Source organism: Corythoichthys intestinalis, chromosome 14 (genome assembly GCF_030265065.1).
Source record: "Corythoichthys intestinalis isolate RoL2023-P3 chromosome 14, ASM3026506v1, whole genome shotgun sequence".
Classification (NCBI taxonomy): domain Eukaryota; kingdom Metazoa; phylum Chordata; class Actinopteri; order Syngnathiformes; family Syngnathidae; genus Corythoichthys; species Corythoichthys intestinalis.
The window spans coordinates 53,351,966-53,365,197 of record NC_080408.1 but is presented as its reverse complement, the minus strand read 5'-3'; the positions used below and the strand labels follow the sequence as shown (position 1 = coordinate 53,365,197).

Below are 13,232 nucleotides of genomic sequence, written 5' to 3'. Positions count from 1 at the left end.
CCCCTCTGCTAAGTGTCCACTCTGTTACATCCAAATGGCACCCTCTATATATATTTGGCGCAAAACACTCAGGTGACTAGAAGTTCCGCTCTGAGACCCCCAATTTAGCCAACTTTCAAAATTGTCTGATATGCACGTGTGATACATCATTGAAAAGCTTAAAATCTCAATTTTCTGGGGGAAGAAAAAATTTGAACAGGAGGGCATTTAAAAAAAAAATTTTAAACAGCAAAACCCTATCTGGAGGTGAGAGCACGCGAGAGCAGAATTACAGACGCCATGACTATAACGAGATATGCTGGATTTTTGGGGATTTCATGGGTGAAACATGGTAACAAGGGTCACGATGCAGAAATCGCAGACATCAAGGAGTGGTTGAGATTTTCTTTATAATACATTTAATTTTTTAAACTTTTTTTTTTTTTTCTAATTTTTCTTTGTTTGGATCGATTACTTATCATCTAACATATTGGGAAAAAATGCGGCAGAAACAAAAAAAATATACAATTAAGCGATAGCTTTGAGATAAATATCAGTGACTTTTTTACAGACACCATTTTTTTCATTGTGATGTAATTTGTATAAAAGTTTAAAATATGCGAGTGAATAAGTTTTTTAAGTCTTTTTTTTTTAATGAAATATTAGACATCAATTAATGATTCTAAGCTAAAAATGACATTTTGAATAATAAATATAATTAACTTCATTTTATGGCTGGGTTGAAACAAAAGCGGTTGCGCGACGTCTGTAAACAAGAGTTTTCAGGGTAAAACGGGCAAATTAAAAATAGTTCGGGGGCTTAATGCGCCATGAATCTGCTATGGCACCATATAGACATATTGTTCTATCAAACACAACAGTTGTTTTGGCTTAAAATACAGCAGGTTCTTTTAAAGAGGAGTGCAAAAGCAAAAACTGCTTTTTCAGTTTTGTCTGTGTTTTCCTCCATATATACATATATATGTAAAAGGCGGAAAACACTCAGGTGACTTGAAGTTCTGCCCTGAGACCCCAGTTTGGCCAGATTTCAAAATTGTCCTATATACATGTGTGATGCATCTTTGGAAAGCTTAAAATCTCAATTTTCTGGGGGAAAAATTTTTTTGAAAAGGAGGGCATTTAAAAAAACAACAACATTTTTTTAAACAGCAAAACCCTATCTGGAGGTGAGAGCAAGTGAGAGCAGAATTACAGACGCCATGACTTTAATGAGATATTATCGCGTACTTACCTTGTTTCGATCCAAAAACTCCATGTCGCATGTGTCACTGAGTGTCAAGACACAGCTGTGAATGGCCACAGCTGGATTTTTGGGAGAATTTATGGGTGAAATATGGTAATATAACAAGGGTCGCGATGCAGAAATCGTGGACATCAAGGAGTGGTTGAGACTTTATTTTTCATATATTTACACTTTTAAACGTTTTTTCAATTGTTTTTTTTCAATTTTTTTCTTTTGGATCGATTATTTATCATCTAACATATCGGAGAAAATACAACAGTAACAATAAAAAATACAATTAAGCGATAGTTATGAGGTAGATATCCGTGACTTTTTTACAGACGCCATTTTTTTCATTGTGACATAATTTGTTTAAAAGTTTAAAATATGTGAGTAATTTTTTTAAGTCGTTTTTTTTTTAAACGAAATATGAGACATCAATTAATAATTCTAAGCTAAAAACGACAGACATTTTGAAAAATAACTATAATTAATTACCTTCGTTTTATGGCTGGGTTGAAACAAAAGCGGTTGCGCGACGTCTGTAAACGGACAAATTAAAAATAGTTCGGGGGCTTAATGCGCCATGAATCTGCTATGGCAGCATATAGACATATTGTTCTATCAAACGCAACAGTTGTTTTGGCTTAAAATACAGCAGTTTCTTTTAAAGAGGAGTGCAAGAGCAGAAACTGCTTTTTCAGTCTTGTCTGTGTTATATATATATATATATATACAGTGGGGAGAACAAGTATTTGATACACAGTCAATGGGAAAACCCATTGGCAGTGTATCAAATATTATTAGAATTTTAAAAAATTATTAGAAGCTAAAAAACACATCTTAACCAGGGGTGCCAATAATTATGGAGGGCAGTGTAGCATGAATCACCGAGTGTCAAGACACAGCTGTGAATGGCCATAGCCAGATGTTTTTTTAGATTTTATGGGTGAAATATGGTGATACAACAAGGGTCGCGATGCAGAAATCGCAGAAAACAAGGAGTGGTTGAGATTTTTTTCATATGGTTATCCTTCTAAACGTTAATTTTCAATTTTTTTGTTAGGATCGATTATTTATCATCTAACATCTGGGAAAATACAACAGTAACAAAGAAAATACAATTAAGCGATAGTTATGAGGTAGATAGCTGTGACTTTTTTACAGACGCCAAATTTTTCATTGTTACGTAATTTGTTTAAAAGTTTAAAATATGCGACTAAATATTTTTTTAATTTTTTTTTTTTTTTTTAACTAAATATTAGACATCAATTAATGATTTGAAGCTAAAAATGACATTTTAAATAATAAATATAATTACTTACCTTCTTTTTATGGCTAGGTTGAAACAAAGCGGTTGCGTGACGTCTGTAAACGGGGGTTTCCAGGGTAAAACGGTTAAATTAGAAATACTTCGGGGGCTTAATGCGCCATGAATCTGCTATGGCAGCATATAGACATATTGTTCTATCAAACACAACAGTTCTTTTGGCTTAAAACACAGCAGTTTCTTTTAAAGAGGAGTGCAAGAGCAGAAACTGCGTTTTCAGGCTTGTCTGTGTTTTATATATATATATGTATATATATATATATAACTGTCCTCCCCCACCCCCTACGAGACTGCCGCCAGCGTGTTATACACACTCACATACACGTGCTGCGAGCACATGCACTGCAGTACATCGCACTTTTGTTTACAGAAGAGTGAAGGCTCAAATGTGGGTTAATCTCCTTTGTAACCAGCCCTTTATTTAGCAGCTACACTGCACACACACCGCAGCACATGCAAAAGCATACAAGCAGGCATTGACTCTGTATTTTTTTTTTTTTAATTAAAGGAGGACAATGTCAGATGAGGGAACAAGCAGCAGATTCTATGATGCAAGAATTAATCTTTATTTTTACATCCAGTGACAAAAGAAAGCCTTTCAGTTGAAATGTTTGAAGCGATACTTGACATATTGACCTCCTTAATTTTCCCTCCTTACTCTATGTTCAATGACTAACAGTTATTAGCATAAATTAGGGGGCTTCCCCTGTTGATAATCATATTCTGCAACCCAGGGTTCCCCAGGATTGATAAATCTAAATTCAAGACTTTTAAGACCTTTTTTAATGCCATTTCAACTGAAAATTAATACTTTTCTCGCACCCATTATTTAGATCATATTGAATCATATTAAATAAATAAAGCACTGAACGTCAAATTTAACCTCAATTACTAAGTGTGTTTGACAAAAGAATGCACATATATTGAAGATACAATTAAAACACATTTAAAGTAACATTATAAAGTCTGTCAGAATTTTTTTAAACACACACACGCAGACAATATGGACAAAAAGAAGAGGAGGACAGGACTCAGACTAGCCATCTTCTGCAACAGGCTAGCCGCTAGTGCACCTGCCAAGACCCCAGTGAACATGGCTAACTCTCGAGTTAAAATGGCGAAATTCACATTCATTCGAAAGGCAAACCGAAATGTTTAAGGAGGTCCACTGCCTCCGCATGACCCATAAACTGCAACCTAGAGTATCTGGATGTAACTTGAGCCCCTATCACATACTCCAAAACAACGGGAATATCTCGGGACTTAACCGTACAGCAGTTGTGTGTCAAAACAATTTCCCGTGTGGACTGACATGGGAAGCAGTGTGCGTGAAAGCAGGCGTTAAATTCCCGGGTCACAGCAGATGGCTGATGACTTAAATATCATAGCAGCGGCTAATGTAACTTCCTCCCTCTTCGCAGTAAGCGGAAAAGCGGTAAACAAACATCGCAATTATAAACATAGCAAGCTGGAAACAGCTAAATTAAACTGAAAACATGACCAAAATTAAAATGTCAATTATTACGTCGGGCCGGGCCAGGGTTCTTTCTCGCTAACTTTTTGAAATAACTATATATTAACGATGTATGAATGATAAACTAAGGAATACTTGTTATAAAATAAATAATTTGGATTAAAAAAAAAAAAGAAGGCACACTATGGTCATTTCAGAGCCAGAGCGTGCCTATACGCCCTTTTTAATCTTCCCCTCTGCAAGTCCGCAAAACCGCATCTGTTTATTTATATTTAACAAACTTTTCTAGCGTTATTTCGTTGTGTGAATAAATTTATAATAATCATAAAAATATGTAGTCTATTTAAACATTAAGAAAATGTGCGTTTTTTTCTGCCAACTGAGAATTCGTTATAAAAGACAGGCTTTTATGCAGATATCGTCACAAATGTTATCACACAAAACGCGGGTCGGGCTTTAATACCCGCGGACCAATTCGGGTTGGGCTGGACTTTTAGGCCCGATTTTACCTCTATCAGTCTTGATGAGCTTAAATTGGCTGCAGTTACGAAGTCGGGAATGCTCCCTCTGGAAAAAAAAACACGATTTGAGCAACATTATGTTTAACAAACTTTTCCAGCGTTATTTCATTGTGTAAATGCATTTATAATGGTCATAAAAATATGTAGACCATTTAAATATTAAGAAAATGTGCGTTTTTTTTCTGCCAACTGAAAATTCGTTACAAAAGACAGTTAAGACATCGGGAAGGCTCCCTCTGGAACAAAACGCAATATGACCAACATTGTGATAGCTGATGCCGACCAAAAATGACGTAATATCCGAAACAGATCACCAATGGACTCATTTGAAGTATATGAATGGTGGTCTGTTTTGGTGTTCAGAATCCACAATACTTCTGCCTGCAGGGTTTTCGTTCCACCGACAAACGGACGCATTCCCGATGCAGAGGTGGATGGATTCTCCGTTTTGCCGGTTGTGGTGGTTTGGTACGCACGAGTTGCATTTCGATTTGTAGTGCAGTGCATCGTAAAAATTCTATGCGTCATCTTCGTTATGGATTTTTAAAAAAACAAACAAAAACAAAACTTCGTCATGGATATAATTTAGGTTGCACTGAGATGTTCTTAAAACCACAGTGAAAAAAATCCAGACTTACAACAGCTAATTTAATACTTTTAATACCTTTAATAATGGAAAACTAAATTCAATGCTTTTTTTATTACTTTTAATAACCCGCGGGTACCCTGGCAACCACTTTGATTAGCGTGTAGATGTTGGCAGCAAACTGCCCTGGAACAATAAACCACTGTATATGCAGATAAACCCCTAAACCCATCCAGACACGTTCAAAATAAATAAGTGTTAGGTTTTGTGTTGGCTCCCTCCTAGTGTGTCCATGTGATTGCCCATTGATTTGACCTGTTGTGCCTGCTCCTAGTGTGTCCTCCAATCTGCGTCCTCCTATGTCACTCATCTGTTCCTCATTGTCTGTTTACCCTTTTTCTGAGTGTGTATATAAGCTCCCAGTTTTCCTTTTACTCCTTATTGCGTCATTGTCTTCGTACATGCCAGCATCAATTATTGCCCGTTCCTACGTCACAGCCCTCGTGTTCCTCTGCCTAGTAAGTTTAATTGAGACCAGTCTTTTGCCAATACCCTGGGTTTTCTTTGCAACTGTGTTTTTTGGGATCACCTCAGTTTTGGTTTGTACTTTGTTTTTCTGTCGGTTTTAATTAAATTACTTTTGCACAGCCTTATGCCTCGCTTCCATTTCCCTGCACTTGGTTCCACACCCCACCTGCCTGCCCACATTCCTGACAGAATGACGCAACCACTCGTGGACCCAGCGGGAAAGATTCATTTTCGGCAGGCACGCCGACAGCCATCAGCCCATCCTCAACCCACCTACAGACCACAACATGTTTTTTGGGACTTTTTCAGACTTTGAGGAGGATCACAATTTATATGACCTCCTCTATTCTGACTCTGACTCCGACCCCGATTTTGATTCCATGCCCTTTTCTTCACCCACTCAGTTTTTGTCACGCCTCAATCATTCCACGTCCCCTTCCCAGTCTTTTTCCCTGGACCTTTACCTGGGTTCCCGTTTGGCCATCTACCCTGGACCTCCGCGTGGTGGCCGGTGGGGGCGCCCAGGTAAGGGCCGTAGTTCCTACAATCCTCCTTCGATTTCACCATGTACTGTGCCACCCAGTCTGCCAGAGAACATCGTCCGGAAGCTTCGGCATGCTCGTCCACGCCGACGGCATGGGCCCGCGCCGGCTCCCCGCATCCAAGTGCCCGCGCCGGCTCCCTGCATCCAAGTGCCCGTGCCGGCTCCCTGCATCCAAGTGCCCGCGCCGGCTCCCCGCATCCAAGTGCCCGCGCCGGCTCCCCGCGTCTAAGTGCCCGTGCCGACTCCCTGCAGTCCGCTGCCCACGCCACCTGTTCCTGGTTCCCACACAGACTCCGCTCCTGGTTCCGACGCAGACTCCGTTGCTGTTCCGCCAGCAGACGACTCAGTGCCTTGTTCGCCCGACGACGATGACACAGTGACTGACGACTCCGTGCCTGGTCCGCCCGATGACGACGACTCAGTGACTGATGACTCCGTGCCTTGTCCCGCACGATGCCTCCGTGCCTGACCGGCCTCACGACGACTACGTACCTGACCCGCCTCACGACAACGACGTTGCTCTGGCTCCTCGCTTCCTGCCACGGCTTGGCGGCATGAACGACAGAGCTAGTCACCCTCGCCCCAGACACCTGCCCGATCGACCCGTGCGCTCGCCCCATGTATGGCGCCCTGGATGCCCCCCGATCGACCCTTGCGGTCGGCCCACGTCTGGCGTCCTGGACGCCCACCTGACTAGCCCTGACGGGCTGGTGTTGCTCCCTCCTCACAGCATCCTTCTTCTCGCCGTGTTTGGGTTTTTTTTTTCTCTTTGGGACGTCTGGGATTAGTCCCTCGAGGGGGGGGGGGGTACTGTTAGGTTTTGTGTTGGTTCCCTCCTAGTGTGTCCCTGTGAGTGCCCATTGTGTCACCCATCTGTTCCTTGTTGTCTTGTTACCCCTTGTCCCAGTTTCTTTTCACTCCTTGTTGCGTCATTGTCAATGTCTTCGTTCGTGCCAGCATCAATTCTTGCCCGTTCCTACGTCACAGCCCTCGTGTTCTTCTGCCTAGTAAGTTTTTTTTGAGACCAGTGTTTTGCCAATACCCTGGTGCAACTGTATTTTTTGGGATCACCTCAGTTTTGGTTTGTACTTTGTTTTTCTGTCGGTTTTACTTAAATTACTTTCGCACAGCCTTTTTGCCTCGCTCCCATTTCCCTGCATTTGGGTCCACACACCACCTGCCTGCCCGCATTCCTGACAATAAGTTGAAAATCATTACCCCCACATGGTGGTTTATAGTCCTCCAATCCACAGATAGTCTAAATTTCCTTTCTTGAACCCTCTCAAATGCTTTAGGGGGCAGGATTTCGACTAGGGGTGGGAACCTCTGAATACCTCACGATACGTTACTGGGGATGACGTGGCTCAGTGGTAGTCTAATCGTTCCCCATCCCAGAGATTGTGAATTCGATTCTCCCCCCTGATGAACTCGCCTAAGTATCCTTGAGCAAGATACTGAACCCCACGTTTCTCCTGGTGCTGTGTCACCAGTAGGTAGATGAGCAGACAGTGTAAAGCACTTTGAGGGCATAAGGTGGAAAGGCACTATACAAGTGTAAGACCATTTACAATACAATACAGGGCTCAGGATAACGATCTCGCAATATGGCGATACAACAATTATCAATTTGTCATCAATACTCTTTTTATCCTTCTGCCATAAACTTCATTGTGTTTGAGTTCAGTAAAAAAAGGTTACTTTTTCCTGCACTGTATGAGAATGTCCAGCTCCACCTTTACTTAATCTCTTTCAAGAATTTAAAAAGTGCGTACATTACATACCTAAGTTTCTTCCTCTCCCCTCACCCCAAGTAAAGCTTTAGAGACCATTATCATCCCCAAAAAAGAAAAATGTATTTTCATTGCTTATTCTACCACGTATATATCTTTATCTGCTTTCAACACTCGAAAGGAAGTGGCGTCTGTTCACGCATGGGCGATAGCAAACTGTCGCGATCCAGTAGCTCGCTGGCTGCAGATATTAGGTCATTATGAACAAAATATGTCAACCAAAAAAGACAAAAAAAATATTGTTTGTCACGCACAAAAATTAGTAAAAGTAGAATAGCATGTTCAGTGCATTTTTGTGCGATAGCCTATATAATTTGAGTACAGTACACTGATCTTAAGACATTTAAACCGACGAAGCTGAAGTAGACATTCACACGTCCCGCCATATTTTCCTTTTTCCTTTCCACGAGGGCTTCAACCAGTAAAGTCGTCGTGTTGAAATTTATTTCTCATCAGGTATGTGTGCCTCCCTTGTCTTTATTTTTGGACTATGTATCTTCATCAACAGAATTGTTCAAATGATGAAAATGACTGCTGACAGGGTGGAGGAAGTTATGTTTGTCGTATACACGTAGTCCCCGGTTTACAAACGAGTTCCGTTCTTGGGCTGGATTTCCGCGTAAGTTGGAAATAACACTTAAAGTTGTGGTCAAAAGTTTACATACACTTGTGAAGAACATAATGTCATGGCTCTCTTGAGTTTCCAGTTATTACTACAACTCTGATTTTTCTCCGATAGAGTGATTGGAACAGATACTTCTTTGTCACAAAAAAACATTCATGAAGTTTGGTTCTTTTATGACTTTATTATGGGTTAACAGAAAAAGTGATCAAATCTGCTGGGTCAAAAATATACATACAGCAACACGAATTAGCAATTTTGACTTCTCTGGGGCCATTTAAATAGGGCTCATTGGATGCAAATGCCCACAAATGCTACAATGGGAATGTCAAAGGAGCTCAGCATGGATCTGAAAAAGCAAATCATTGACTTGAACAAGTCAGGAAACTCACTTGGAGCCATTTCAAAGCAGATGCAGGTCCCAAGAGCAACAGTGCAAACAATTGTTTGTAAGTATAAAGTGCATGGCACTGTTTTGTCACTGCCACAATCAGGAAGAAAACGCAAGCTATCACCTGCTGCTGAGAGAAAATTGGTCAGGAGGGTGAAGATTCAACCAAGAAGTACCAAAAAGCAGATCTGCCAAGAATTAGAAGCTGCTGGAACACAGGTGTCAGTGTCCACAGTCAAGCATGTTTTGCATCTCCATGGACTGAGAGGCTGCCGTGCAAGAAGGAAGCCCTTGCTCCAAAAGTGGCACCTTAAGGCTCGACTGAAGTTTGCTGCTGATCACATGGACAAAGATAAGACCTTCTGGAGGAAAGTTCTGTGTCAGACGAAACAAAAATCGAGCTGTTTGGCCACAATGTCCAGCAATATGTTTGGAGGAGAAAAGTTGAGGCCTTTAACCCCAAGTACGCCATGCCTACCGTCAAGCACGGGGGTGGTAGTATTATGCTGTGGGGCTGTTTTGCTACCAATGGAACTGGTGCTTTACAGAGAGTAAAATGGGATAATGAAGAAGGAGGATTACCTTCAAATTCTTCAAGATAACCTAAAGTCATCAGCCTGAAGATTGGGTCTTGGGCGCAGTTGGGTGTTCCAACAGGACAATGACCCTAAACACACATCAAAAGTGGTAATGGAATGGCTAAATCAGGCTAGATTTAAGGTTTTCGAATGGCCTTCCCAAAGTCCTGACTTAAACCCCATTGAGAACTTGTTGACAATGCTGAAGAAACAAGTCTATGTCAGAAAGCCATCAAATTTAACTGAACTGCACCAATTCTGTCAAGAGGAGTGGTCAAAGATTCAACCAGAAGCCTGCCAGAAGTTTGTGGATGGCTACCAAAAGCGCCTAATTGAAGTGAAAATGGCCAAGGGACATGTTACCAAATATTAGCGCTGCTGTATGTATTTTTTTGACCCAGCAGATTTGATCCCTTTTTTCTATTCACCCATAATAAAATCCCTTTTTTCTATTCACCCATAATAAAGCCATAAAAGAACCAAACTTCATGAATGTTTTTTTGTGACAAAGAAGTATCTGTTCCAATCACTCTATCAGAGAAAAATCAGAGTTGTAGAAATAACTGGAAACTCAAGAGAGCCATGACATTATGTTCTTCACAAGTGTATGTAAACTTTTGACCACAACTGTACCTCAAAACACCCTCAAAATAAACTATCCAAAAACACGTATTATACGTCATTGTACTGTCCTCGCCAAGATGTTGGCGCTAACTCCAAGCTAGACAGTGAGCTAAGCTCCGAAATGACGATGTCAGACATCCGTATTCAGCTGCTAATGACATCAACACTTGCAGAATGAAACTAAAATAAAATAGAGCAATAACAAACAAAAATTAGCATATATCAGTTAGCGTCTGCACATCATCAAAAACAATCACATAAACTCGCCTCAAGTATTCCGCGACAGTTAAAAACACACAAACAGTACAAAAGGGGTTATATACAGCCGACACCTCTGCATGCTTCACAAGCAACAAATGTGCATGCAGGGTGTCACCTCTACCACTCGGCTGCTCTGTGTGTGCGTGTGTGTGTGGGGTGGGCAGGTGCATCTGTACATGCGTTCGTTTTCTGCGGCAAAATAAAAGCATGCATCACAAAAGTCAACATTATAAAAAGAAAAAAAAAAAAAAGATGCAGGAGTCGAAATCGCACAAGTCGGGTCCATCGTGATTACCTGTTTTTTGTTTGTAATAAAGTTGTGCACGGTAAAATGAAAATATATTTTTGTAGTTGTCAAGGCTGCTGAAGAGAGGTGTGCATGAGGGCTAAAGCTGGAAAAGTCACTGTGCTCTATTTTTTATTTTCATCAGATGGCTGCAAGACAATAAAACCACTCCCAAATGGCAACGGCAGGTTTTTCAGTACAATAACACACAACGCAGAATATCAAGAATGAATGCACTCCATCTCACCTTTCACGTTTGTGTCGCTTTTTTTGTACAAAACAATTGGGGAAGTGTGACTTGAAATCTTGAAAGACCCACAAAAAATATAAAATATTTATCAATTACTGTCCATCAAAGAAGCAGTGCAAGTGATAGAATTGTCAAACTATGGCTAAAGGAATTAACAGTAGTGCCACTCTTTTGCAAAGACCTTAATCAAATGTGCACACTTGTCATCTGTTTGCATTTACAAGTGTTACACAGGACCTGAGAGAGGGATAGTTATCCCTAAAGTCCCAGTGCTGTGATTTGATTTCATGTCATGTGGAGCAGAAATGGACAATGTATTGCTTTTGTCTTTGCTGGGGACCACAACAGCACAAGTGGGTTTAGGATGCCTCCGTCTCAGCGCCTTTTTCTCCTGCAATGTCTTGCGCGGGGCCAGACGCTCACATATCTGAGAGCAGGCGAGGGTTATTCCGCAGGAGGGATCATCTGAATGGGAAGATGTCTCTGAGCTGCCCTCTGATGGAGAGTCACGGAAAGAGGGTAGAAGCAGCCCCCTCGTCAGGGAGGCGGGGTGAGTTGTGACAGGCGCACTGTACAATACGGGGGATCCGTCGCATGCCAGTGAAGTAGCACAAGAGGTCAGAGTCTCCACTTTCTCAATGGATTTTATCTTGCGTCGTCTTTTCTGAATGAGTTCAATTGGAAGAAAAAGAGGCAGAGATTAGAACTTATCCACAAGCTCATTTGTTTCATTTGTAAGACAACATGGTGGTGTGTGTTTCGTTTCACTTTTGGCGACGTTAGGAAACCACTTTTGGTGATTGAAGAAAAAATTGTTAAATGACGAGATTAAACTCGTTATATCACGTGACGTGATCCGGAAGTTGTTTGGTTTCGCAGACTTCGACTGTAAAGTCTGTACGAAGACTTTAGGTTTTAGGCGACGAGCAACGCGTATTCGTACGATGGTTTAACTTTTTCTGAACGCAGTATAAGTCTTTATCAATGTTCTTCAGTGTCTCCCTCTCCGGTCTTTTTATGATGTTAAGCTTCGTATCCATGGTAATTGCTTTTCTTTTGTCTGGACCTGGAAGATACTCAAAGATGCATAAATACTCCAGGCGCACAAACACTGACACAGACAATCACTACCTAAGAAATTGGCGCTGGGGACTAAATGGTTTTGTTGATTGACAAATCACCTGCAAGGATACTGGCCAGCCCGGATATCATTTCAACACGCTAGAATTGTGCGACCAGCAGATTCTTTATGATAATTCTTGGCAAGATTACTGGGATATAAACAAAAACGCAGCAGTATGGTAACGTTTTTTTCGCACAACTTGGTGCTCGGGCCCGAAAAGTACAGGCAGACCCCAGGTTATGAGTTCCATTCCTACACTGGCGATGTAATTCGAATATATGCGTAACTGGGAATCAACCTTTTCAGCACCCCATAGACTTCACCATCAGTTGACGACAGCTCCTAAATACGTTGCGCTACGCTTTACCCGAAAGGGCCGACCCAGGAAGAGCGTTGTCATTGCTTTCACTGTGACAAGCTCAAACCCGCTGCGTTCTTACGCCGGATTTAGGTGGAAACAGGACGAAGGTTTTACTGCATACGAGCAGGCAGGAATCTCTCAAGAGTGACTTGGTTCGAGGATCAGGGTAATTCTTATTATATAGAATGAATATGAAACGGAAAAAATTTGCGTAACTCTAGCTTGAAATATTTATGTAAAATGAATGATGACTGTCCGTTCTTTTGCTTTTAAGAAAGAATCTAGACTTGTGTTTTACGTTCTATAGAAATACTATTTATAGGAATTCTGGGATTTATGCATTTATCTACAAGAATTTCCAACTTAAAAGCCCTTTGTTTTGTGACACCGCCATGTTGAATTACACAATAGCGTAACTGTAGCGATAATATTTACGTAAAATGAACAATAACTGCTCGTTTTTTTCTTTTAACCAAGAATATCTACAGAAAATCTAGTATTTATGCATTTATTTTCAAGAATTTTCCACTTAATATGCTCTTTGTTTTGTGACGGCCGCCATATTGGATTTTGTATCTACACAGTAGCGTAGCTAGCGGGCCAACTGCCTCTTTTTGGGCAAAAAATTCTAAATTTGATATTTCCGCGTCCATATTAAAAAAAATTATATTTTCATGTTTTATTTAATGTAACATTTCCTTCTAAAAACTTTCAATGCAGCACCATGGAGAAAAGTGTTGA

The 13,232-nt window shown here is 40.9% G+C and overlaps 1 protein-coding gene across 7 annotated transcripts in view; it reads right to left on the bottom strand.

Moving 5' to 3' along the window:
• Positions 1-8,726: 8,726 nt before the first annotated feature.
• Positions 8,727-13,232, bottom strand: part of LOC130930417 (SUN domain-containing ossification factor-like) — a 116,473-nt gene continuing 111,967 nt past the window's right edge. For 3 of the 7 annotated variants that reach the window (XM_057858374.1, XM_057858376.1, XM_057858373.1), the window contains one exon: positions 8,727-11,671. In XM_057858374.1, the coding sequence (XP_057714357.1) occupies positions 11,234-11,671 (438 nt within the window). In that variant the 3' untranslated portion in view covers positions 8,727-11,233. The remainder of the gene's footprint in view (positions 11,672-13,232) is intronic. The other 4 variants (XM_057858375.1, XM_057858372.1, XM_057858371.1 and 1 more) reach the window with 3 other exon arrangements.